Source organism: Boleophthalmus pectinirostris, unplaced genomic scaffold, assembly GCF_026225935.1.
Source record: "Boleophthalmus pectinirostris isolate CB_2022bp ecotype Guang Dong unplaced genomic scaffold, ASM2622593v1 HiC_scaffold_14, whole genome shotgun sequence".
In the NCBI taxonomy this organism is placed as follows: Eukaryota; Metazoa; Chordata; class Actinopteri; order Gobiiformes; family Gobiidae; genus Boleophthalmus; species Boleophthalmus pectinirostris.
The window spans coordinates 28,603,688-28,630,877 of record NW_026571047.1 but is presented as its reverse complement, the minus strand read 5'-3'; the positions used below and the strand labels follow the sequence as shown (position 1 = coordinate 28,630,877).

The following is a 27,190-nucleotide window of genomic DNA, read 5'->3' as shown; positions in this document are numbered from 1 at the left end:
TCTTATCATGAATAAAGACTGATGGCTCATTCTAAAACTTGCTAAACATGTTAAACATGCACACATTTCAATTATTCCCTGTACTGAGCACCAGTCTACGGTCCTGGATCTGCTTCGTCTGTGTTTAGATATGTGGCCCTTGATGAAAGAAGTTTGGACACCCCTGCATTAAATGACACAATATAGCGATATATCAATATTTTTGCACAGCCCTAGTGAAATCACTGACTCAATAAATTTTATTGTTGGACTTTATTGTTTTAGCTCATGGGAAGATAAGTGAACCTTTATTCGTTACACAATGGACAAATTACAAAATATGAATGTATATTACACAAATAAAAACATACAAACATTTTCTTAATACATCATATATATATTTTTTTTTCACAGATTGACAGGAACGATCACCAATGGCCCGAGGTTATTTCCAAATTCATTGTTACAGGGATTAAAATAGGGATGTACCTTTGCAGAAAACGCACAATCTTCAAACGTGTAGATCAATTTGGCCCCGTTTACGTCATAAAACGAAACTTCCCTCCCGTCATAGTCCACGAAAACCCCAACTTTCTCTATTTTACCTTGGTGAATTGGAACATTGGGTTGGGAAAACGTCTCGAAGTAGCTCATTCGAAAACACACGGCGTAAACTCCGCAGCCTGGAGCGTGCGGGATCTTTCCTTTTCGTTCCAATGACGCCAACGCCACGCCTACGATCCACTCTGTTTTTGTACCAACCAGAACTTCGAAATAAAACTTGCCAGACTGGATTCCACGCCCTCCCAACACGGCTAAATGTTTTGTAAACTTCGCCGGATTGCTCACTGGGCTTGGTTTAGCGTTTGCGTCAGGGTTGAATTTCACTTGTTTCAAATCTCGAGAGAGGATGAGGCGGTGGTGAGCGGTTTTCGGATCTAGCGTTACATCCATCGCGAACTGCTGGGCGTATTTTAAAGCAGAGATATCGGACATAAACCCTCCTCCCATGTTGTCTAGATAAACTTGCAGCTTGGACAGAGTAGTGCCTAGAGCTGTTCTTAGCTGCTGCATCTCTATCTCAGAATACAAGTTGACTTCTGGTGGTTTTTGAGCGAAATTGTGCGTGTACCTTTGCAAAAACTGCGCATCTTCGTTCAAATTCACATCCCGTAGTTTCATTTGAGTTTCCGTAAGATCTTTAATCTCTTTCTCAATTTCTCCAACTACTACCGCCACCTCAAAGTCCATCTGCTGTTGCTTCTCCTCCATCTTTTTCACCAGCGGAGTTAAATCTTGGATGGTTTTGGTCAAATACCCGGTTTGGGTTTGTCGTTGGGCTAGAGCTTGCCTGATCGACTGGACTTTCTGGACCCTCTCCTGGATCATGGAGGAGATTTTGGCGTCAGTTCCTCCCACTTCTGCTCTGAGCCCCCTGGACTTTGTCTCTTCCGCAGTGAGGGGCTTGTTCATGAAGCTCTGGGACAGTCCTGAGGAAAAATGTAAAAATAAAAAATCAGGATGAGTCAGTTTTATAAGCAATTACTATTTTAAATGTCACGAAGAATATGACTTTAAAGGTACACTGCGCAACATCTAGTGGAGGGTTTGCTACCGGAGCACAAGAGGTAAAATCTGAGGGACATTTTTACAGACACGGGACAAGAAAAAAAAGGTAAAATGAATGAATTTCGGGGTCTCAGTTGGCATCAGAGCGTTCTAGAGGCCAATAATATTTAATAGAGATGGGGAGCAGCAAAAGTAAATACAGTTAAAATGTACTTTTTTAGTAGTAGTAGTTTTATTTTTGCAGCACTACAAAACAAAACAAAACAAAACCAAACGTAGACTACAATCCCATGGCAGAGTCCTGCACCAATAGTACGAGTGTGGGCAATTAGTTACTGAAACGGGCGGGTTTTAACATTTTGGAATTTTACTGGGGGATATGCAGGCGGTAGTAATTATACACAGGTGGGTCAGGACTAAATCAAGACTAAATCAAGTTTAAATCAGGACTAAACTGGGACTACACCAGGAATACACCAGGTCTAAACCAGGTTTAATCCAGGACTAATCTTGGATTTAAGTGAGAGAGAACCCTGAGCCCGTGGAGCAGGGTGTCTGCAAAGTGCGATCGGGCGACGGCTGCGCTTAGAACTCTACGCCGATCCTTTCGCCTGCAGTCACTCGATGGTCTATGCGGGCGCACCTCCGGGCCCATTCTGACAGTGAGTCCTGGTTCAGTCCTGATTTAGTCCTCCTGGTTCAGTCTCGGAATCAGTCCTAGTTTAGTCCTGGGTTAGTCCTGTTTTAGTCCTACTTCAATCCTGGTTCAGTCCTGGTTCAGTCCTGGTTTAGTCCTCCCGGTTCAGTCTTGGAATCAGTCCTAGTTTAGTCCTGGTTTAGTCCTGTTTTAGTCCTGGTTTAGTCCTCCTGGTTCAGTCTCGGAATCAGTCCTAGTTTAGTCCTGGTTTAGTCCTGTTTTAGTCTTGGTTCAGTCTTGGTTCAGTCTTGGAATCAGTCCTAGTTTAGTCCTGGGTTAGTCCTGTTTTAGTCTTGGTTCAGTCTTGGTTCAGTCTTGGAATCAGTCTTGGTTCAGTCTTGGAATCAGTCCTAGTTTAGTCCTGGGTTAGTCCTGTTTTAGTCCTGGTTCAGTCTTGGTTTAGTCTTGGTTCAGTCCTTTAGTTTTAGTCCTGTTTAGTCCTGGTTTAGTCTGTTTTAGTCTCAGTCCTGTTTTAGTCTTGGTTCAGTCTTGGTTTAGTCCTGGTTTAGTCCTGGTTTAGTCCTGGTTCAGTCTTGGTTCAGTCCTGTTTAGTCCTGTTTAGTCCTGTTTTAGTCCTGGTTCAGTCCTGGTTTAGTCCTCCTGGTTTTAGTCTTGGTTCAGTCCTAGTTTAGTCCTGGTTTAGTCCTGTTTTAGTCCTAGTTCAGTCTTGGTTTAGTCCCCCTGGTTTAGTCTTGGAATCAGTCCTTTTAGTCCTGTTAGTCTGGTTTAGTCCTGTTTTAGTCTGTTAGTCTTAGTCTGGTTTAGTCTTGGTTCTAGTAGTCTAGTTCAGTCCTGTTTTAGTCTTGGTTCAGTCTTGGTTTAGTCCTGGTTTAGTCCTGGTTCAATCCGTGTCCGTGTGCGGCACTAAAGTTTGAGCATCTCGATCAGTGTTTCTTCTGCTCAGTAAATAAATGACAGTCGAGTCGCGTCTGTGAATTCGTGTTCCTGCTGAAGAAAGTGTAATCATTTAATTTCGTTATTATAATTCTTGAAGTCGTAATTTTTCAGTTCATATTCTGATGGATGCTTCAGTGAGAATGGTTTTAATTTGTGTGTGATTGATTACGGGCACGGGCGGGTAACGGGTGGAATGTTAACAGATTCAAGCGGGTGCAGGTTTAACTTTGATATAATCACAGTTTAACGGGCGGGTGCGGTGCTGGACTGTGCAGGTGCAGGCGGGTGCGGGTCTAAAAAAAGTACTTATAATGCCAAACCCTTTTAAACAATGACAGAATTCCAAGAAAGAAAGAAATGCATTTTTGTTGTAATATAGCAAGTGAATGGGTTTAATACTCAATAGAAAAGATGACATTAAAGATTTGTGAATAAACCTTTGGGGTATTTCATGACAGAATTCACATGCAAGAATCTGAAAACCACCAACAGCACCCTAACCCTAACAGTGCCCTGCCCCTGTGCCCGTGTACCTGAGATGAAGGTGTTGACTCTGAGTTGTGGGCGCTGGCTGTAGCTCTCCTTACACACCGGGCACACAGTCACCGGGCTCTGGTCCCAGTACGACGACAGACACGTCATGCAGAAGTTATGTCCACAGGGAGTGGACACCGGCCGCACGAACACCCCCAGACAGATGGGGCACATCAGCTGCTCCTCCGACAAAAGAGGGGGCGCCGATGCCATCTCTGCACGCAACAAAACAAAAGCATGTAATATAGTAACATGTGTCTTGGCCTAGTGCAGATTGCAAAAGCAGCTGTTCAGTTTGGTTACACACTTATCATCAGAAGTCCCACGAGTCAGAAAATCATTACCTCTTCTCTTGGTTTGTCAGCAACATTTCTCTTGAACAATTGAATGTATATTTGATGAAAGCAACAGGGAATAATCCCTGGATATCAGGGAAGAATTAGTAAACTTTTGGATGTTTACCAATTAAAAATGGCTGCAACATCAAAATTTTTCGAGATATTGACAGGAAAACGCATAATCATGCATAACAGCATTAGCTAAGCCAACATTACTTAATTTGTTGGTTTACAAACCCACCAATGCTATATTAAAAGAAAAAGATTTAAAATAAAATTGAAATGAAGGTTGTAGAGCTCGAATTACTGAACATTTTGCAAGTTGTTGCCTGAAAATCAGACAATTATTAACCCTGTTACACTTAAGACAGACCATTTCCACCCAAATCATTATTTCCTCAAACATTTTTGCTGTATTTTAAAGGTTTAATATATTTATTACTTTTAATATTTACTTTTTTAAATATTTAAAACTTGAAATACAATTTCATTTGTAACAATTTGTAACACTACCTGAGCATAGATTTTCTGACTAGAGGCTCTTCTGATGATAAGTCTGACCCCGTTCAGTTTAGGGTTGTCAAAAGTATTAAGTTTTTGCATCTACATCACAAAAGCACATGACCTGTTGTTTATGCCGCCGTACTGGAGGTTAGACTATCTGTTTGGACCATCGTGTAGTATTTTTGTGTGATAAAATAAGAAGGACGCGCTGTGTGGTCCTCACTTTCACCGTCACGGAATCTCACCCTCAATTTCCACCGCCCGGGGCAGCCACGGTTCTGATTTTGACCAGGAACGCGTGACGTCTTGGTGATCAACAAAGATCTCACGCATCCCGTTAAAAAATATTTACAAGCCTCTAACCCTTTGTCCACTTGTAACTTTTCTATTCTTGGTTGGTGTAGAACGATGCAGAATGAATGAAGTAGTTGTAAATATCTGGAAATTGGAGGTCGGGCAAAGCGTGCGTCGGAATTAGATCGGGACCTATTCCACAACCCAGGAGGACGACTTCAGCGTTATATCTTTCTAATGACGGCTGATCTAACGAGCTGGTGATTTTGGACAGTTTTATGTTGTTTGCGCTGTTTAAAGTCGCCTTGATTATATTGTAGTAACTGAATAAAACCTCCCCGATCAGCCCCAACCTTGACCTCCAGTGTGGCCGCCAAAACATTAAGTCAAAGCACAAATCCTTAAGAAAAAGTCAAATACTAAAAATTTTATCGAAACTAGGTACCCATTTAACATTTTAAAAAAAGTCACAGAAAGACAGAAATTAACCTGAATACCTTTTAAAAAGAAAATACTATGATTTAATGTTGAAAATCACATTCTATTGTCATTTTATTATCATCGTGGTATCAGAATTGGTATTGGGTATCGAGTTTATAGGCTCACCTGTCAATCTCGTTATTAACGTCACTACTTCCTGTCCAGTTTTTTCTCTTATCTCTCATTTTTCGACACTTTTGACAACTCTAATCTCTACTTTCTTACACCTCATGCCCAGTGTAACACAAAAACACACACTGATACAAAAAACACAGTATTTTAATCTGTATACATGACATTTAAAGGTGCATTGCGTAACTTTTCTGTAAATATTTTATCGTTTTTGTCTGGAATGTTTCACAGTACGACTTTAAAACCTTTCTATCTTCACGGAAACCAAACCAGACCAAGTTACAGGTCAGATCTGTGGAGAGGCGACCCCGCTCACAGTCAGAATATCTGTTTTTCTTAGTATTTTTAAGCTATAAAACTAGTTCTAATTGAATAAATGTAAAGTAGAGCTGTTTAATGTCATACTGTGGAACATTCCAGGCAGAGCAACACATGACAAATCTATAAAAACAAACAGGTGACGTGCCCTTTGCCAGAAAAGTTACATAATGCAGCTTTAAGCCATTTAAGACGATCTGTTTACCTGTCTAAATTACCGTTGTTTTAATTGGGACACTGTTAATTCTTTCCAACTAAACTACAAATCCTTCAGTACTGTATAAATAAACGTTTAAAAATTACCTGCTCAAACGTCTTCGAGGTGGATTTTTCGGCAGCTCTCACCTGAGGTCTGATGTGGTTTGACCAGATTCTCAAACTTGCTCTTCCTGTTTGGCTTTTAAAGAGACACACACACGCACCTCCCAGATAAGATTACATAACACAGTAACTAGTGTAAAGGTCCTAGATGGCACATAAAGACTCTTGTGAGCTTTAAGTCATGGTATAATGTTGTAAAACATATATATAGTTCTGTTTTTTCCATTCATACTTGTTTTGAGTAATCCTTTATTATTACCGTATTTTCCACGCTATAGAGCTCCGGGAGCTGATGTCATACCGGCTCGTCAGGCACAAGGTGTCGCCATTTTGGCAGTAATCGGCAGATCCGACTCCAGCGCAATAACAGACTGTTCTCCAGACGCAGCCGCGATTCATTTCCGAATTATTTTGCCAACAATTTTCCAATACAGATAATGTAATACACAAAGATCAGAGCAAGAACCAATGTGCGAACGTGTGACTCCAAAGTAGCAAACAGCATTTGTTATTTTAGGCTTATAATTAACCAAATAATTTTATGGAAATAGGCAATAGCTTATTCAATTGATTCAACTTTAAAAATGTCCTGCTTTTAGCCTAGTGTGAGAAATGCTACAGTCGGACTAGATCCAAACCAGAGTCCTGAACCAGCGGGAGAAGCTCCGGTTCAGGCCGGGCTCAGAGGAGCTACAGCGGGGAGTGGTGTCAGGAGCCTTGGCCTGACAAGAACGTTCCCCAGGAACAAAGAGCGCGGAGGTCGGACGCTCAGAACAACATATAACCCACCAAACTATTCACGCTTCTGTCCGGATGCTTTGCATCACCTCGGAACCAGCCGCAGTTCTTGACCGCCGGAGCGAACTGTCCAGACCTGTAGTCCACAGTGCATTCTCGCTTTTCCCGCACGGAACCAGCGTGCAGACGATGACACGGAACAGCTCAGACCCAGCCCATCAAGCACTGGTCTTGCTCGCTACCGTCTGGAACCAGCACATGGAGGACGGGGCCTCCGGACCAAGGACCAGACCGCAGACCCCGTCCTGAGGGATCTGAGCTGCGGTGAGGGCTCCTCTTTATCGCTGTTGCTGCTGCTGTTACCCGTGCTTTTGTGTTTTACGAGTTCATGATGACTCTTGAGATGAGGATGTCCCGTGGTCTTAACAGGGAACATCTGTGTTGATAATTGGAGGTATTGCTGTTCTAGCAGGAAACAGAGGCATGTCAATCGGACCAATTTTGGTTCATTTGGCGATGTACTGCGGATCTGGGACGTCTTCTTCAGCGGAAATATTTTTAAAAAACACCCCCGGGGCATTATACGGTCAATGTTTAATCCATTTAATTTTGATCTGAAGCTCAATGTCTTGTGAATTAAAGTGAGTACTCCGATGGCTTGAAAAATTCAGCGGTGGCGCTATCCATTTTTACTGCCAAAATGGCGGCCCGCAGCTACATTTTACTTTTATTTCAGTAGAGATTAGCTTTTCCAAGAGCTGAAATGATCCAATTATCCAGTGAAGGTGTATGGAGTTTTAAAACACGGTGGAGCACTCCCTGGATCACCACATGACATCACAAGGGGGAACAGAGTGTTTTCTGTTTGAGAGAAAAACTCCAGGTCTGTTTGTGATGAGAAAACATTAAAACATAGATCAGAAAATAGTGTAAATTGTGCCCTTTAATGTTCTCCAATATGTTTTTTTTATTTTATTTCTTGCTTGTTTAATTTTATTACTTTGCGCGGAGAAAAAAATACCCTACAAACTCTCATTCCTACTGTGAGCGAGCTTGCCTCTCCGCAGATCTGACGCAGCAGCTCGTCTCCATGGAGTAAAACAGGTGGCGCCGTGTAACCCAGAAAAGTTGTGTAGTGCGGCTTTAAATCAGCTCAGGTGTGTATTTTCAGAACAGACTGTATGTTACTCCTGCCCTAGTTTCTTCCTTTCAAAACTCCCCTGTCAGTGGTTAACGACACCTGCCCTCTCCTCTCTTCTCTCTCTCTTTCTCTCTCTCTCTCTCTCTCTCTCTCTCTCTCTCTCTCTCTGTTCTCTCTCTTTCTCTCTCTCTCTCTCTCTCTCTGTTCTCTCTCTCTCTCTCTCTCTCTCTCTCTCTCTCTCTCTCTCTCTCTCTCTCTCTCTCTGTTCTCTCACTCTGCTCTGTTCTCTCTCTTTCTTTCTCTCTCTCTCCTCTCTCTCTATCTCTCTCTTTCTCTCTCTCTCACTGCTCTCTCTCCTCTGTTCTTCTCTCTCTTCTTCTCTTCTCTGTTCCTCTTTCCCTCTCTCTCTCTCTCTCTCTCTCTCTCTCTTCTCTCTCTCTCTCTTTCTCCTCTCTTCTCTCCTCTCCTCTCCTCCATTCTCTCCCTCCCTTCTTTCTCTCCTCTCTCTCTCTCTCTCTTCTCTCTCTCTCTCTCTCTCCTCTCTCTCTCTCTCTTTCTCTCTCTCTCTCTCTCTCTCTCTCCTCTCTCTCTCTCTCTCTCTCTCTCTCTCCTCTCTCTCTCTCTCTCTCTCTCTCTCCTCTCTCTCTCTCTCTTCCCTCTCTCTCTCTCCCTCCCTCCCTCCATCTCTTCCCTCTCTCCCCTTTCTCTCTCCCTCCCTTCTCTCTCTCTCTCTCTCTCTCTCTCTCCGGTCTCCCTTCTTCCCTCTTTCCCTTTCTCTCTCCCTTCTTCCCTCTCTCTCTCTCTCTCCCTCCCTTCTTTCCTCTCTCTTTCTCTGCCTCCCTCTTTCCCCTTCCCTCTCTCTCCTCCCTCCCGCCTGCCCTTCTTTCCTCTCTACCCTCACTCTCTCCCTCTCTCCTCCTCTCCTCCTTCTCCCTCCCTCTTCTCTTTCTCTCCTCTCCTTCCTCTCTCTCTCTCTCCCTCCCTTCTTCCCTCTCTCTTTCTCTCTCCTCCCTTCTTCTCTCACTTTCTTTCTCTCTCCCTCCCTCTCCATCCCTACCTTCTTCCCTCTCTCTTCTCACCACCCTTCTTCTCTCTCTCCCTCCCTCTGTTCTTCCCTCTTTCCCCTTGCGTTCTCTCTCTCCCTCCGTTCTTTCCTCACTCTCTCTGTCTTCCTCCCTCCCTATCTGTTCTCTCTCCCTCTTCTCTCGTACTCCGTCTCTCTCCATCCCTCTCTCTTTCTGTAGCAGTATTACAGACTCCTCTCCTCCTCTCCCTCTTTCTCTCCATCCCTCTCTCTCTTTCTGTAGCAGTATTACAGACTCCTCTCCTCCTCTTACTCTCTCTCTCTTCATCCCTCTCTCTTCTGTAGCAGTATTACAGACTCCTCTCCTCCTCTCCCTCTCTCTTCATCCCTCTCTCTTTCTGTAGCAGTATTACAGACTCCTCTCCTCCTCTCTCTCTCTCTCTCTTCATCCCTCTCTTTCTGTAGCAGTATTACAGACTCCTCTCCTCCTCTCCCTCTCTTCATCCCTCTCTCTTTCTGTAGCAGTATTACAGACTCCTCTCCTCCTCTCCTCCTCTCTCTTCATCCCTCTCTCTTTCTGTAGCAGTATTACAGACTCCTCTCCTCCTCTCCCTCCTCTCTTCATCCCTCTCTCTTTCTGTAGCAGTATTACAGCCTCCTCTCCTCCTCTCTCCTCTCTCTCTTCATCCCTCTCTCTTTCTGTAGCAGTATTACAGACTCCTCTCCTCCTCTCCCTCTCTCTCTTCATCCCTCTCTCTTTCTGTAGCAGTATTACAGACTCCTCTCCTCCTCTCCCTCTCTCTCTTCATCCCTCTCTCTTTCTGTAGCAGTATTACAGACTCCTCTCCTCCTCTCTCCTCTCTCTTCATCCCTCTCTCTTTCTGTAGCAGTATTACAGACTCCTCTCGTCGTCTGAGTCAGATTTAAACCTCTCTCTTTCTGGAGCAGAGGAAATGCATTAGTCCAGCCCCAGAGAGCTGCTCTAAGCCTCTCACTTCACTTAAATACTGACACGGGGATAACAAGGGCTGAAAGGACCGGTCCACCGCTTATTTTTAACATTATAATTTCCTTTTAGCCGCGCCGACAAACACACGTAACCTGGAAATAAAAGAAAAGTCATGCGAAGACTGTAAACCAGGGGTGTCCAAACTTTTTTCATCAAGGGCCACATTTCTAAACACAGATGAAGCAGAGGGCCGATCGAGGGCCGTAGACTGGTGCTCAATACAGTGAATAATTGAAATATGTGCATGTTTAACATGTTAGAATGAGCCATCAGTCTTTATTCATTCTAAAATCCTCAAACCACACATTAAAACTTCAATATTGGCTTTATCAGAGTAGATTTTCAAAAAACTTGCAGTGAAAAGTTCATTTTTAATTGATGCAAGGTCATTTGGGCCAAATCACCTGGAAGCCTGAGGGCCAAGAAAAATTTGTCCGAGGGCCGCATTTGGCCCACGGGCCGTAGTTTGGACATGCCTGCTGTAAACTAAACATAACGTGGAGATACGTAAAGAAAAACTGACAATATCGCGTTATGGAGATACGCAAAATTTTAACAATTAAAGCGGACAAATAGACGTAGGGTTGTGGAACTTCTGGTTAATGGTTTTCTGTGCCAAAACATCTGTGGAAATGTCTCGCATATTTTCCTCCAGCTTCATAAATCTGCCCGAACGCCAAATCTTCAACCAACAAGATCGACAAAGGAAGGACAAAAGCTTAAAGGTGAACAAAGACAAGCATTGGTGAACTGGGTCAAAAGTTTTAGAACATCCTAATTTTTCCAGTTATTTATTGCAATTCAAGTCCAATGAAGAGCTTGAAATGGTACAAAGGTAAAAACTGAACAGCCAGAGGTAAAAAAAAAAAAAAAAAGATACAAAACACAAGTCCAAGCTCTGCCAAAGCTACCTCAGGAAAAAAGAACAAGATGGTAAAGCTTGAAAACTTGACAGTGTCCAGACTTAAACCCCATTGAGCTGGTTTGGGATGAACTGGACAGAAAAGTAAAAGCCAAGAAACCGACAAGTGCCACACATTTATGGGAACTTCTGCAACAGACTTGGGAAGAACTTTCTGAAGAATATTAGATTTTTGTTGTAAAAACAATGAGCCATGAGTGTGTTCAGCTGTTATGTCTGCCAAAGGTGGACACTTTCATGAATCAAAAGTTTAGAATATGTTTTGGTCAACAGTAAACAGCAAAAAACTGGAAAACTATGAAAGTGTGGTGTTCTAAAACTTTTGACCGGTAGTGTATTTATGAGAAAAACTAATTGATTTTTCGACCAAATAAACTTTTGTCCAGTTGACAAATTGAATTTCCTTTTTTGCCACATTCATGGAAAAATGTTTATCCTTTGTCGACCTTGTTGGATGAAGATTTGGTGATGGGCAGATTTATGAAGCTGGTGGAAAATACACAAGACATTTGCACAAACATTTTGCCGCAGAAAAGAATTAACAGGAAGTTCCTCAAAACTACAGCACGGTACTTCTGGACGTTGTGAAAAAGGTTTATTGACTTAAATGGACGTTTAGGTTATAGTTGTAGTTACTCACTAAAGTTATATTTTGATAGTCTGATTCATCAGCCAGTTTCACTTTGTGGAAACCGTCTGACCTCACAGCATTAGGATTTGTTCGCTCGACGGTAGGCAGGTACTTTTTTTATTTAACCAATCGCTACTGTTTGGTCGTGATGTATGTAATGCACCAAATCCCGTAGGAAGAAGGACAGTAATGTCTTTCCCCTTGATAAAATTCACCAAACATTCTCTTTGTTCCGTCTTTAAATCCTCGATCTTGGGAATCGTTGCGAACACAGAATGTCTGTCTTCGTCTACATCCATCTCGACGCTTTGTTTACTGTTGTGTTGTTCCAAAAAAGGGACCCAGACAGACGCTTGAGTTTGATGTCATGGCTTCACAGCTCTTTGCTGATGGGCCGGTGTGCGGTCTACAACTTCCGGGGTTCATGTAAACCGTCTAGTGCAGGGGTGCTCAATACGTCGATCGCAATCTACCAGTCAATCGCCAAGGTCGTGTGGGTAGATCGCCGTGTCTCGTCTCGGACTCGCGTTTGGACTCGGTCTTGTCTCTCACTCGAGGTCTGACACTCAACAAGTGCGATCATATTTCATTACGGCCGCTGCTGTTGGTAATAAACTTGTAGCGGGTGCAGGAGCGTGTGGGGCGTCTCAGTGCAGCCTGTGCGCTCATTTGAAACCCGCGGAGACTCTACGGCGCATCACAAACACACACACACGCTCCCTATGCACGGCTCGTCTGCGACAGCGTGTGCCCTCGTGTACCAGCGTGCATCACAGGGCAGGTTCAACTTCCTAAACATCCTACCTGTCCATCTGCCTCACGTCAGCACGCCGCCCCTCGCCTTTTCACGCTCTCGCTCCTTCCTGCGTACAGCCAACACAAGCCCCTCCCACAGTGCGGCTGATTAGAAGAGCAAGACCAAACGTGAAGCAAAAACCAGTCTAAATTTGTGTTACAGTGTTGGCACAAAGCAGGTCTACAGCATAGAGCGGATCTACAGAACAGACCTACTGCCACATTTGGCTGAAGTTTGTCTAACAAAAGTGCACAAATGCATCTGTGTTTGTCACGATGTGCGTTTGGTTTGGTAAACGTGCAGAGGCTGGTAAATATCACTGCAAAACCAGAAAAGAATGCAACTCCAGTTTGGAACTTTAAAAAACAGGTTTAAAAATCTTCCTTCACTTTTTTCACAGTTTTGTGTAAAGTGCCAGAGGAAGTTCTCTTAAAGAAGAGGTTCTCAAACTGTGGGTGAGGGTCCAAAAAAGGGGCACAGAGTGTTTCAGTGCAGTTTGCTTGGTTTTGTATTAGGTAGATCTTTATGATTTGGTCATTTTGTAAGTAGCTCGCACGCTGAAAAAGTGTGAGCACCTCTGGTCTAGTGTTTTCCGATACCTGAACTAGTCGCTGGAGAGAAATGAAATTGAGTGGAGGCACTAGGTGAGGACAGCCTGGCTAAACATTTACATGATCGAGGAATACATTAATTAGGCTTTAAAATCTGAATAAACCACCCGCTTACTTCGGAATGAAATTTAATTCCGAATAATCATTTTTATCAGGAATTAAGGGTATTAATTGCTTATTTTCAAGACGGCATTATCCTTATCCATTCCTGTTTCCCACTGCTTTTTCTTTTGTTCTTTCTCCCTCACTTTCTTCCCTCTCTTCTCATAATCTCTCTCTTCTCCAAATTAATTTTCTTCAGCCGTGATACTCATAGGATTCAGCAGGGTCGTGTTGTCCTTTTGGTACAAACGAAAACAAAAACAAAACCTACATCTGGCTTGTGTGATCTGCAGCGATCCATCGGAGGTGCTGACAACCTCACCGCTCTTTGTTGTGATGACGTTTACACCGGCGTCAGCTCCTACTGGGCACAATTCAGCTGACTTTTTTTTCTTTATTAGGTCATTTTAGATGAATATTGTGACTTAAAATGTCGATTATAACTATATAGCAGACACAAGCATCAGGTCTTCTTTAAAACGATCTCAAAACTAATGGAATCTCACAAAAGAGGGTATAAAGTGTCGATCTTGTGGTGGTTAATTTCATGGTCCATTCGCGTTTTGTGCTATACTCGAGACTTTATATTTTTGTGCGGTCATTGTGAAAGTAATTAAGAAAACAAACACGAAGCCCACATTAGTTTGGGTGCCGTCTTTTGAATAAGGGACCTCAGCCAAAGACGCTTCAGGCAAATCTGCGTGTAGATAAAAGAATGGATGGTAAAAAACAGACAAAAACAAATGGTGAAAAGCAGACAAAAGTTACAAATAGTTGATTGCTCTGACAATATTATGTTATATTATATATTCAGTGTTGGGAAGGTTACTTTTAAAATGTATTCCCCTACAGATTACAGATTACATACCCCAAAATGTAGTTTGTAACGTAATCCATTAAATTACTTAAATTGAGTAACGTAATCTGAATACTTTGGATTACTTGATATTGTCATGCTTTTTAAAACTACATGAATGTAGCAAACACATCCTGAAAATTCATGTTTGTTCTTCTTCAAATTGGTTGAGCTCAAGTCTCCATGAACTGACTTTTGTTTGCTGTAGAGAAGCAAAGATGAAGGTGTTTTATCGGCTAAAAGACAAGAAAAAGACCAGTCTCTCCTTAACCAGATTAAAAATATTATTTTTTAGGGAAATTATTTCTATATGAGATCACTGCTGCCTTCAGTTACGCCCATCCTACTGTTAGTGTCATATTGTTTAGTCCTGGTTTAGTCCTGGTTTAGTTCTGGTTTAGACCTTTTTTTAGTCCTGGTTTAGACCTGGTTTAGTCCTGGTTTAGTTCCTGGTTTAGTCCTGGTTTAGTTCTGGTTTAGTTCCTGGTTTAGTTCTGGTTTAGACCTTTTTTTAGTCCTGGTTTAGACCTGGTTTAGTTCTGGTTTAGTCTCTTGGTTTAGACCTGGTTTACGTCTGGTTTAGTCTTGGTTTTTAGACCTCGTTTAGTTCTGGTTTAGTCCTGGTTTAGTCTTGGTTTAGACCTGGTTTAGTCCTGGTTTAGTCTTGGTTTAGACCTGATTTAGACCTGGTTTAGTTCTGGTTTAGTCTTGGTTTAGTCCTTTTAGGTTTAGACCTGGTTTAGTCCTGGTTTAGTCTGGTTTAGTCTGGTTTAGTCCTGGTTTAGACCTGGTTTAGTCCTGGTTTAGTCTGGTTTAGGGTTTAGACCTGGTTTAGTCCTGGTTTAGTCTTGGTTTAGACCTGGTTTAGAGTCCTGGTTTAGTCCTGGTTTAGTCTTTTTAGTCTTGGTTTAGACCTGGTTTAGTCCTGGTTTAGAGTCTTGGTTTAGAGTCCTGGTTTAGTTTTTAGACCTGGTTTAGTCTGCTGGTTTAGTCCTGGTTTAGTCCTGGTTTAGTTCTGGTTTAGTTTAGCCCAAAATGTGAAAACAGGAAAATACCTGCTGTGTAATCCATTTATTTCAACAAAGTAACTGTAATCCAATTACCACTCACTGAAACAGCAACTGTAACTGAATACAGTTACTCATAATTTGTACTCTGATTACATAACTCCAGTACATGTAATCTGTTACTCCCCAACACTGTATATATTATATTCTTTGGAGACTATAAGTACTATAGAGATGTTATTGCTTTGTTTGGAATGTTTCACAGTGTGGCATTAAACCTGTCTATCTTCACGGAGACCAAACCGGACCAAGTTACAGGTCAGATCTGTGGAGAGGCGACCCCGCTCACAGTCAGAATGTCTGTTTTTCTACGTATTTTGGGGATCAAAAAACACCTGTAATTGAGTAAACGTAAAGTAGAGGTGTTTAATGTCACACTGTGGAACATTCCAGGCATAAAAACAAGCAGGCGTCGAACCCCCAACCAAAAAGTTATAATTAGAAAAATATATTACACTTTTCAAAACCCTTTCTCTGTGTTTTTCTTCTGCAGTGCCCCTGTCGTGTTCGGAGGGCTTCACTGAGCTGGGCTATTACAATGGCACAGTGTCTCAGACGGACTCTGGCGCCCCCTGTCTGAAGTGGACGGAGTTTCCTGATTATGTGATGCAGTATCCGGGGAGGGGCCTGGGCGACCACAGCTTCTGCCGAAACCCCGACCGAGAGTCCAACCCCTGGTGCTTCTTCAGGCAGAACTCTGGAGCCATCGGCTGGGCCTACTGCGACTGCCACCAGGGTGAGCGAGGATACAGAGAGACGCCAGAGCGAGTAGAAGATTAGATCAAAGATTTAATCCCAATATCATTCGTTCATTTGTTTTTCAATATAAGGACCAGGACCAGACTGTGATTGAGACCGGGACTGAGACCGGGACTGAGACCGAGACTGAGACCGGGACCTGAGACCGGGACTGAGACCGGACTGAGACCGGGCCTGAGACCGGGCCTGAGACTGAGACCGGGAGACTGAGACCGGGACTGAGACCGGGACTGAGACCGGGCTGAGACCGGGGCTGAGACGGGGCTGAGACCGGGACTGAGACCGGGACCTGAGACCGGGCCTGAGACCGGGCCTGAGACCGAATCAGATTGGGACTGAGACCGGGACTGAGACCGGGACTGAGACCGGGACTGAGACCGGGACTGAGACCTGGGCTGAGACCGGGGCTGAGACCGGGGCTGAGACCGAATCAGACTGGGACTGAGACTGGGACTGAGACTGGGGCTGACTGGGGCTGAGACTGGGGCTGAGACCGGGGCTGAGACCGGGGCTGAGACCGGGGCTGAGACCGGGGCTGAGACCGGGACTGAGACCGGGACTGAGACCGGGGCTGAGACCGGGGCTGAGACCGGGGCTGAGACCGAATCAGACTGGGGCTGAGACCGGGGCTGAGACCGGGGCTGAGACCGGGGCTGAGACCGGGAGACTGAGACCGGGACTGAGACCGGGACTGAGACCGGGACTGAGACCAAATGAGACGGGACTGAGACCGGGGCTGAGACCGGGGCTGAGACCGGGGCTGAGACCGGGGCTGAGACCGGGGCTGAGACCGGGGCTGAGACCAAATCAGACTGGGACTGAGACCGGGACTGAGACCAAATCAGACTGGGACTGACTGGGGTGAGACTGGGGCTGAGACTGGGGCTGAGACTGGGGCTGAGACTGGGGCTGAGACCGGGGCTGAGACCGGGGCTGAGACCGGGGCTGAGACCGGGACTGAGACCGGGACTGAGACCGGGCTGAGACCGGGGCTGAGACCGGGGCTGAGACCGGGGCTGAGACCGAATCAGACTGGGACTGAGACTGGGGCTGAGACCGGGCTGAGACCGGGCTGAGACCGGGGCTGAGACCGGGCTGAGACCGGGACTGAGACCGGGACTGAGACCGGGACTGAGACCGGGACTGAGACCGGGACTGAGACCGGGACTGAGGGGACTGAGACTGAAATCAGACTGGGACTGAGACCGGGGCTGAGACCGGGGCTGAGACCGGGGCTGAGACCGGGGCTGAGACCGGGGCTGAGACCAAATCAGACTGGGACTGAGACCGGGACTGAGACCAAATCAGACTGGGACTGAGACGGGACTGAGACCAGATCAGACTGGGACTGGGACTGAGACCAGGACTGAGACTGGGACCAGACCGGGACTGAAAATGGTTTAGTCCTGGTTTATTCCTGGTTTAGTCCTGGTTTAGTCCTGGTTCAGTCCTGGTTCAGTCCGGCATCACAGTTTAAGTCACATAAACGGGAAACAGACATTATCAATTTTTTCCATTCTTCATTTAAACACAAAATTCAAAACTGAAAAAACAAATCATTATCAGTTTTTTTCATTTTGGAGACAAAAAATGAAGAAAATCTGTTTTTTTTTTTTCTTATTTTTGGTTTTATATTGAAATCGAATGAAACACGGATTAAATATTATACATAACTTACTTTTTTGGGGGGTTATTTTCACGATATGCATCTCATGGTTCTATATTTTTTGCAAGATTTTGTGGAGGTTAACAAAATTGTGAATATTTTTCCTCTTAAAATGCCTTGACAAGCCTTTGGTTCTGTATTACTGTCAGAACACAAAGAATTAAGGTTTAAAATAGTTTCATAACACGTATTTCTTCATGTAGTCTGCACTGAAATAGAGCAAAGGGTCATGGTCTATGCAGTTCCCTCTGTTTTTGCTGCACCAAAATAACGAATTTAAGCAAAGAGACTTAATTTAATTCAATATATTGTGATTGCCCACGATTATTGTGAAATTTATGACAATACAGTCTCACGATATTTCAGTTATTGCTACATCCCTACTATATATCTTCTTTTCCCCTGATCAAAAATATTTCTGGAGTTGTATTTAGTTTCATTCATGCTTGTTTCATTTTTCCACCAAATCCAAAGTTGTCTTCTGTGAGCACTTAAAAATACTCCGTTCCCATATTGCTCGTTTAGTTACGTCATAGATAAAACTCCAAACTTCTCCTACTCAGTTTTTAAGACCATAAATCATCACCAGTGTCGGGGAGTAAAGGATTACATGTACCGGAGTTATGTAATCAGAGTACAAATTATGAGTAACTGTATTCGGTTACAGTTACTGTTTCAGTGAGTGGTAATTAGATTACAGTTACATTTGTTAAAATAAATGGATTACACAGCAGTATTTTCCTGTTTTCACATTTTAGGCTAAATCCCTTTTTTTTCCTTTTTTTTTTTTCGGTAATTCCACTCATTGCCGGACACTAAACCAGGACTAAACCAGAACTAAACCAGGACTAAACCAGGACTAAACCAGAACTAATCCAAGACTAAACCAGAACTAAACCAGAACTAAACCAGAACTAATCCAAGACTAAACCAGAACTAAACTAAACCAGAACTAAACCAGGTCTCAACCAGAAATAAACCAGGACTAAACCAGGACTAAACCAGAACTAAACCAGAACTAATCCAGAACTAATCCAAGACTAAACCAGAACTAAACTAAACCAGAACTAAACCAGGTCTCAACCAGAACTAAACCAGGACTAAACCAGGACTAATCCAGAACTAATCCAAGACTAAACCAGAACTAAACCAGGTCTCAACCAGGTCTAAACCAGAACTAAACCAGGACTAAACCAGAACTAAACCAGGTCTAAACCAGAACTAAACCAGAACTAATCCAGAACTAACCAAGACTAAACCAGAACTAAACTAAACCAGAACTAAACCAGGTCTCAACCAGAACTAAACCAGGACTAAACCAGGACTAATCCAGAACTAATCCAAGACTAAACCAGAACTAAACCAGGTCTCAACCAGGTCTAAACCAGAACTAAACCAGGACTAAACCAGAACTAATCCAGAACTAATCCAAGACTAAACCAGAACTAAACCAGAACTAAACCAGGTCTAAACCCAGGTCTAAACCCAGGTCTAAACCCAGGTCTAAAACCAGGTCTAAAACCAGGTCTAAAACCAGGTCTAAACAAGGTCTAATCTAGGACTAAACCAGGACTAAAACCAGGTCTAAACCAGGACCAAAAACCAGGTCTAACCCAGGTCTAAACCAGGTCTAAACCAGGTCTAAACCAGGTCTAAACCAGGTCTAAACTATGTCTTAAACAGGATTTAACAGGACTAAATCATGCCGTGCAGACTGTGTCTCCTCTTCTATCAATAATATTTTTAATTTGGTTGAGTAAAATCTGGGCTTTTTTATTTTCTTTTAGCAGATAAAACATCTTATGTTACAATATCCTGGTCTTTGCTTCTCTACAGAAAATCAACTAATCCAAAGTATTCAGATTACGTTACTCACTTTAAGTAATTTAATGAATTACGTTACAAACTACATTTTGGTGTATGTAATCTGTAATCTGTAGGGGAATACAAAAGGAACCTTCCCAACACTGTTCATCACTAGACTTATCCACTGCTCAAACTTTGTTCACAACAAACACATGGCTCAGTTAGAAAGCGTTCACAGAGGATATAGACTCCACAGTTTAAAGAGCCCATATTAGGCTATTTTCTGATCTCTGTTGTTTCCTCATGATGTGTGTAAAATCCCTCAGTCGTCCAGGTAGAGTCTACGGCAGAGGAGAAATTTACATTTGTCAACTGGACAAATGTTTATTTTGGTCGAAAAGCTTTCTGACCAGAACAGAAGAAGCAGCTTGGATGAGCTGCGAAATGTTTTCGACCAAAATAAACATTTATCCAGTTGACAAATTGAATTCCTCCTTTGCCTTGTTTCCTCATCACAAACAGACCTGGAGTTGTTTTTCTGCATATTTAGGCTGAGTTCTTCTCTCAGGCCCCGTCCACACTAGTACATATTTGAGTCATTTTCGTTGTGGATGCAGTGTTCGTTCACACTAATCTGATTGAAAACGGCTCCAGAGACGGAACGATGTGGTGCCGCCAGCTCCCACGAATTCATCTGAGTACAGATCTGATCCGGCACAGTGTGGACGCCTGAAAACTCTGATACTCTGATGTAGGTCTGTGCACCGTGAAGTAATTCACTGCCAAAACGCTAAGAGGCTAGAATATATGTCCATTCATATATAACGTGTGTCTGTGTGTACGACCTGCAGACGTATAATCTCTGAAAAGTTTAACATGAACCATCTCCAACACAGAACAGACTCACCATCAGCAGAACACCCCTCTGTCACAGAAACAACACTCATATTCCACTGAGTCGTGTCCTTTAGTCCGACAGAAGCTGAACCGCATCAGCGCACAAGGAGCGAGCTGTTTTTTGAGCGCTCAGTTTCTGCAAATTATCCATGCGGTTTTACGTTTCGTTTCTGTAAAACGTAAACAAATATGCTCAAATCTGTGTGGATAGGGAAGGATTGCGGACACAGAAACGACGTGTCTGGACGCAAATCGTTTCTGATACGGTGATTCGTTTCAGTGTAAACGTAGACTAGTTTTTTTTTAACTCCATACACCTTCACTAGAATCATTTGGACGATTTCAGACCTGGAATTGCCAATCTCTGTTGAACTAAAGGTAAAAGGAGCTGTTAACTTGAAAACTACCGCTTGATGACATCACAAGGTGGAACAGAGCATTTTGACCTTTGGAGATGTAGACAGACTAATAATAAAAAGTTACAGAAACATGTGTGAAGGAAACAAAACACAACTGCGGGTATGTTTTTGAGGAGGTAAAAGCATTATAACATGACTTAAATCTCAAAAGAATGAATTTTGTATAATGCAGGACCTTTAATTCCCTTTGTTAATTCTCTTTTCTGACAGCAGAGGGAGCTCCAACTCCCTAATGCCTCACTGGAATCAGAAGTGTAGCTTATAAATGATGTTTTTCAAATGCAGACATTATTTTAGACAGCGTGAAATACTTATCTCAAGGCGACAAATGCAAGTTTAGAAGATAATAATAACACCACAAGGATGTATATGTGTTCTTTTAAAATAACTTGCGGTGTCTTTTTAACATCAACTTTTTGTGTTTTTAGGTGCGGTCCGTTTGGTGGGCGGTTCCTCTCACAGCGGTCGTGTGGAAGTTTATCTGAACGGCCAGTGGGGGGCAGTGTGCGACTCTCACTGGACACACAGAGACGCCAGTGTGGTGTGCAGACAACTGGGACTGAGGTAAGACCAAGAACAGTGTAGAGATAATGGCTATTGTCTGAACCAGGACTGAAGCAGGACTAAACCAGGACTGAAGCAGGACTGAAGCAGGACTGAACTGAACCAGGACTGAACCAGGACTGAACCAGGACTAAACCAGGACTGAACCAGGACTAAACCAGGACTGAAGCAGGACTAAACCAGGACTGAACCAGGACTGAACCAGGACTAAACCAGGACTAAACCAGGACTAAACCAGGACTGAAACCAGGACTGAACCAGGACTGAAGCAGGACTAAACCAGGACTGAACCAGGACTGAACCAGGACTGAACCAGGACTGAACCAGGACTAAACCAGGACTGAACCAGGACTGAACCAGAACTGAACCAGGACTAAACCAGGACTAAACCAGGACTAAACCAGGACTGAAGCAGGACTGAACCAGAACTGAACCAGGACTAAACCAGGACTGAAGCAGGACTGAAGCAGGACTGAAGCAGGACTGAAGCAGGACTGAAGCAGGACTGAACCAGAACTGAACCAGGACTAAACCAGGACTAAACCAGGACTGAAGCAGGACTGAACCAGAACTGAACCAGGACTAAACCAGGACTAAACCAGGACTGAAGCAGGACTGAAGCAGGACTGAAGCAGGACTGAAGCAGGACTGAACCAGGACTGAAGCAGGACTGAAGCAGAACTGAACCAGGACTAAACCAGGACTGAACCAGGACTGAACCAGGACTGAACCAGGACTGAACCAGGACTAAACCAGGACTAAACCAGGACTGAAGCAGGACTGAAGCAGGACTGAAGCAGGTCTGAAGCAGGACTGAACCAGGACTGAACCAGGACGAAATCAGGTCTAAACCAGGACTGAACCAGGACTAAACCAGGACTAAACCAGGATTAAACCAGGACTAAACCAGGACTAAAACAGGACAAAATCAGGTCTAAACCAGGACTGAACCAGAATGGAACCAGAACTAAACCAGGACTAAAACAGGTCTAAACCAGGTCTACACTAGGACTAAACCAGAACTAAACAAGGACTAAATCAGGTCTAAACCAGGACTGAACTAGAACGGAACCAGGACTGAACCGGGACTAAACCAGGACTGAACCAGGACTGAACCAGGACTGAACCAGGACTGAACCAGGACTGAACCAGGACTAAACCAGGACTAAAACAGGACTAAACCAGGACTAAAACAGGACTAAACAGGATTAAACTAGGACTAAACCAGGTTTAAACCAGGTCTGAACCAGGTCTGAACCAGGACTGAACCAGGACTGAACCAGGACTGAACCAGGACTGAACCAGGACTGAACCAGGACTGAACCAGGTTGTTTTCACCATTTTCAACCCTAGTGTTAGATTTTACAGTGTGTTTTAAAGCTTCATTACGTCACATTCCCCCTCCCTCTCGCCGCAGTGACATAGGTACAGCCCTGCAGCGCTCGGACCCCGGCTCCTCAGAGTCCGGCTCGGGCCTGTTCCATTTCGAGCGCCTGGGTTGCCGCGGAGACGAGGACGGCGTGAGCGCCTGTCGCAGTCGGACCTTCGTCACCGGAGACTGTAGCCACGGAAACGAGGCGGGGGTCGTCTGTGCCCCTCCTGAAGGTCAGCGGGACGTCCAGAGGAGGGATCGGCAATACTAGAATCACATGACCGCTTCAAAATAAATAAAAAATAAACGATATATGATGATTTAATCTGTGATAGGTCTGCAACTAACACATATTTTTTCAATTATTCCAATAGTCAAACCTTTATTTCTGTTTTATATTGAGATTGATGAGCTTTAAGTCATGTTATAATGTTGTTTCCTCTTCAAAAACAGACCTGGAGTTGTTTTGTTTCGTTCACACATGTTTAAGTAATCTTTTATTTAATATCTGTCTACATCTCCAAAGCTCAAAATGTTCTGTTCCACCTTGTGATGATGTTATGAAGCTACTTTTATGTTTAGTTCAGTAGAGATTGAAAATTCCAGGGCTGAAATGATCCAAATGATTCTAGTGAAGGTGTGTGGAGTTTAAAAACACAGTGGAGCACTTCCTGTATTACCACATGGCGTCGCAAGGTGGAACAGAGTGTTTTCTGTTCGAGAGAAGAACTCTAAATATGCAGGTTTGTGTGTAAAACGTGTAAATGAAACAAAACTCAACTCCGGTTTGTGATGAGGAAGCAACATTATAGATCAGAAACTAGCATCATATGGACCTTTTAAAATACCGTATTTTTCGGACTATAAGGCGCACATAAAATCGTTAAATTTTCTCACAAATCAACGGTGCACCTTATGTATTAATTAGGCCCGAGCCCCGACAGGGCGTAGGGCCTATTGCTTCCGCTCAGCGGAGCAAATGGGAAGGGACATGCGCATGTCCGAATGCGACAAGACGACATGCAACTATGTCCACGGTCGCCCCCGGCACGAACAGCAGTATCCCAGTAACCCATGCCCAAGGCCTGGCTCATATTTACTACTGCTAAAATGAATGGAAGTCAATGGAAGGCGATGGGTGACCTCGACGAGATGGTGAATGACGAGCGCGTCAGTGCCCGTCACTCACCAATGACCCCACGGTGACGTGGGGAAGGTCGAGAGCTTTCAAAAAACGTATAATATGTTGTTCTAAACTTTTCGGATATATTGTTTTTGCTAAAATTATTAGGCCCGAGCCCCGACAGGGCGTAGGGCCTATTGCTTCCGCTCAGCGGAGCGAATGGGGAGGGACGTGCGCATGTCCGAATGCGACAAGACGACATGCAACTATGTCCACGGTCGCCCCCGGCACGAACAGCAGTATCCCAGTAACCCACGCCCAAGGCCTGGCTCATATTTACTACTGCTAAAATGAATGGAAGTCAATGGGAGGTCATGGGGTGACCTCGACGAGATGGTGCAGACGCGCCCGTCACTCACCAATGACCCCACGGTGACGTGGGGAAGGTCGAGAGCTTTCAAAAAATGTATAATATGTTGTTCTAATGTTTTCGGATATATTGTTTTTGCTCGAATTATTATTATTATTATTTTTATTATTCTTCTGCTCTTTAAACCCTAATTTGACCCCCTAAACACGTTCAAAAACTCACCAAACTTTGCCCAAAATTCAGAAGTGGCGAAAAATTCGATAAAATATAGGTTTCGTGCACGGGCATAAAAAATGAATGGCGACACAGCGCCACCTCGAAAAGTCAAAATACATTGCGCCTATGGGAGACGTCCGACGTCAACTTTGTCGTAGAGCCACGAAATTCGGTACACACATTCGTCATGTCAAGACAAACAAAAAATGTTATTATGGCCACGCCCCCTGACAAACCAGAAGGCGGCCATCTTGGATTGAAGTTTGAGTCCGCATTTTCGCTGACATTGCGTTTGAACGAACTCCTCTGAAGGCGCTTCACCCACAGGCCTGAAAATCACCGTACATCATCTAGACAAGTGGAACATCTAAAGTTAGCTGATTTTTTTTGATAACTGTCACGGTTTACGTGCGGCGAAGCCGCAAAATTTGGTCAAAATTTTGCCTAATTTCAAGGTGACATTATTTGCTCCTGTTCGCACAGACTTAGTCCGATCGTGTGCTGAAATTTGAATCACTAATGTGTGATCTCAGTCTGAATATAATACACTATAAAACATATGAAAAGTGAACACTATAGCGCCCCCTACCATAGACATGAAATGTCAACATTGTCGGATCTGCACCAAATTTGGGAATTACATTCTATATATGATTACGAGCAAAAAATTATATTATGGACATGATACCATTTTCACTGTTGGCCAGCAGGGGCGCAAAGACTCAAAAATTTGGCGCCTATGGGAGACGTCCCGGTCAACTTTGTCATAGAGCCACGAAATTCGGTACACACATTCATCATGTGAAGACAAACAAAAAATGTTATTATGGCCACGCCCCCTGACAAACCAGAAGGCGGCCATCTTGGATTGAAATTTCAGTCCGCGTTTTCGCTGACGTTGCGTTTGAACGAACTCCTCTGAAGGCGCTTCACCCACAGGGCTGAAAATCACCGTACATCATCTAGACAAGTGGAACATCTAAAGTTAGCTGATTTTTTTTGATAACTGTCACGGTTTACGTGCGGCGAAGCCGCAAATTTCGATCAAAATTTTGCCTAATTTCAAGGTGACATTATTTGCTCCTGTTCGCACAGACTTAGTCCGATCGTGCTGAAATTTGAATCACTAATGTGTGATCTCAGTCTGAATATAATACACTATAAAACATATGAAAAAACACTATAGCGCCCCCTACCATAGACATGAAACATCAACATTGTCGGATCTGCACCAAATTTGGGAATTCAAATTCTATTAATGACTAGAAGAAAAAACATATATTACTGACATGGGAATTTTTCAAGGTTGGCCAGCAGGGGGTGCAAAGAACATCTAAAGGCGCACTATGTCATTTTGCTGTTTGCAGGCACACACTTTGCGGACACGGCGTTTAGGGTATGGTGTTGGCGGGGCGCACCATTTGTTGGAGCGGTGTTTGCGGGCGCGGCGGACGCGGCGGGCGAGGGCCGTTCGACGCCGCTTGCGGCTTTAATTATTATTAGGCCCGAGCCCCGACAGGGCGTAGGGCCTATTGCTTCCGCTCAGCGGAGCGAATGGGAAGGGACGTGCGCATGTCCGAATGCGACAAGACGACATGCAACTATGTCCACGGTCGCCCCCGGCACGAACAGCAGTATCCCAGTAACCCACGCCCAAGGCCTGGCTCATATTTACTACTGCTAAAATGAATGGAAGTCAATGGAAGGCGATGGGTGACCTCGACGAGATGGCGAATGACGAGCGCCTCAGTGCCCGTCACTCACCAATGACCCCACGGTGACGTGGGGAAGGTCGAGAGCTTTCAAAAAATGTATAATATGTTGTTCTAAAGTTTTCGGATATATTGTTTTTGCTCGAATTATTAGGCCCGAGCCCCGACAGGGCGTAGGGCCTATTGCTTCCGCTCAGCGGAGCAAATGGGAAGGGACGTGCGCATGTCCGAATGCGACAAGACGACATGCAACTATGTCCACGGTCGCCCCCGGCACGAACAGCAGTATCCCAGTAACCCACGCCCAAGGCCTGGCTCATATTTACTACTGCTAAAAATGAATGGAAGTCAATGGAAGGCGATGGGTGACCTCGACGAGATGGCGAATGACGAGCGCCTCAGTGCCCGTCACTCACCAATGACCCCACGGTGACGTGGGGAAGGTCGAGAGCTTTCAAAAAACGTATAATATGTTGTTCTAATGTTTTCGGATATATTGTTTTTGCTCGAATTATTATTATTTTTATTAGGCCCGAGCCCCGACAGGGCGTAGGGCCTATTGCTTCCGCTCAGCGGAGCGAATGGGAAGGGACGTGCGCATGTCCGAATGCGACAAGACGACATGCAACTATGTCCACGGTCGCCCCCGGCACAACACAGCAGTATCCCAGTAACCCACGCCCAAGGCCTGGCTCATATTTACTACTGCTAAAATGAATGGAAGTCAATGGAAGGTCAGAGGGTGACCCCAGCGAGATGGTCCAGACGCGCCCGTCACTCACCAATGACCCCACGGTGACGTGGGGAAGGTCGAGAGCTTTCAAAAAATGTATAATATGTTGTTCTAAAATTTTCGGAAATATTGTTTTTGCTCGAATTATTATTAGGCCCGAGCGCCGACAGGCCGGCGAAGGGCCTATTAGTTTCGCACAGCGAAACGCCCAAGTGGCCGAAAAATGGAATGGCGCGACGTGACTCGCCCGTAGTGACCAGGGACCCTCGCCATCACGTTACAATGCGCCTGAGGTTTCCGAAAACGTATAGTTTGGCGGCCAAAAAAAAGCGGAACATTGTTCTCGTACCGGAATATTATTCTTTCTTTCTTTCTTATTAGGCCCGAGCGCCGACCGGCCGGCGAGGGGCTATTAGTTTCGCATAGCGAAACGCCCAAGTGGCCGAAAAATGGCATGGCGCGACGTGACTCGCCCGTAGTGACCAGGGACCCTCGCCATCACGTAGCAATGCGCCTGAGGTTTCCGAAAATGTATAGTTTGTCGGCCAAAAAAAAGCGGAACATTATTCTCGAAGGAGAATATTCTTCTTTCT

At 44.3% G+C, this 27,190-nt stretch overlaps 1 protein-coding gene and 1 pseudogene across 1 annotated transcript; one reads left to right on the top strand and one right to left on the bottom strand.

Moving 5' to 3' along the window:
• Positions 1-27,190, top strand: part of LOC110170674 (neurotrypsin-like) — a 108,784-nt pseudogene that overhangs the window by 42,909 nt on the left and 38,685 nt on the right.
• Positions 251-6,110, bottom strand: LOC110174676 (E3 ubiquitin-protein ligase TRIM39-like). The gene is made up of 3 exons (XM_020940777.2): positions 6,046-6,110; positions 3,676-3,891; positions 251-1,469 (listed from the first exon to the last, which is right to left on the bottom strand). Exons 2-3 carry the CDS (start codon positions 3,887-3,889, stop codon positions 388-390), a joined length of 1,296 nt encoding a protein of 431 aa, XP_020796436.2. The 5' UTR covers positions 3,890-3,891; positions 6,046-6,110; the 3' UTR covers positions 251-387.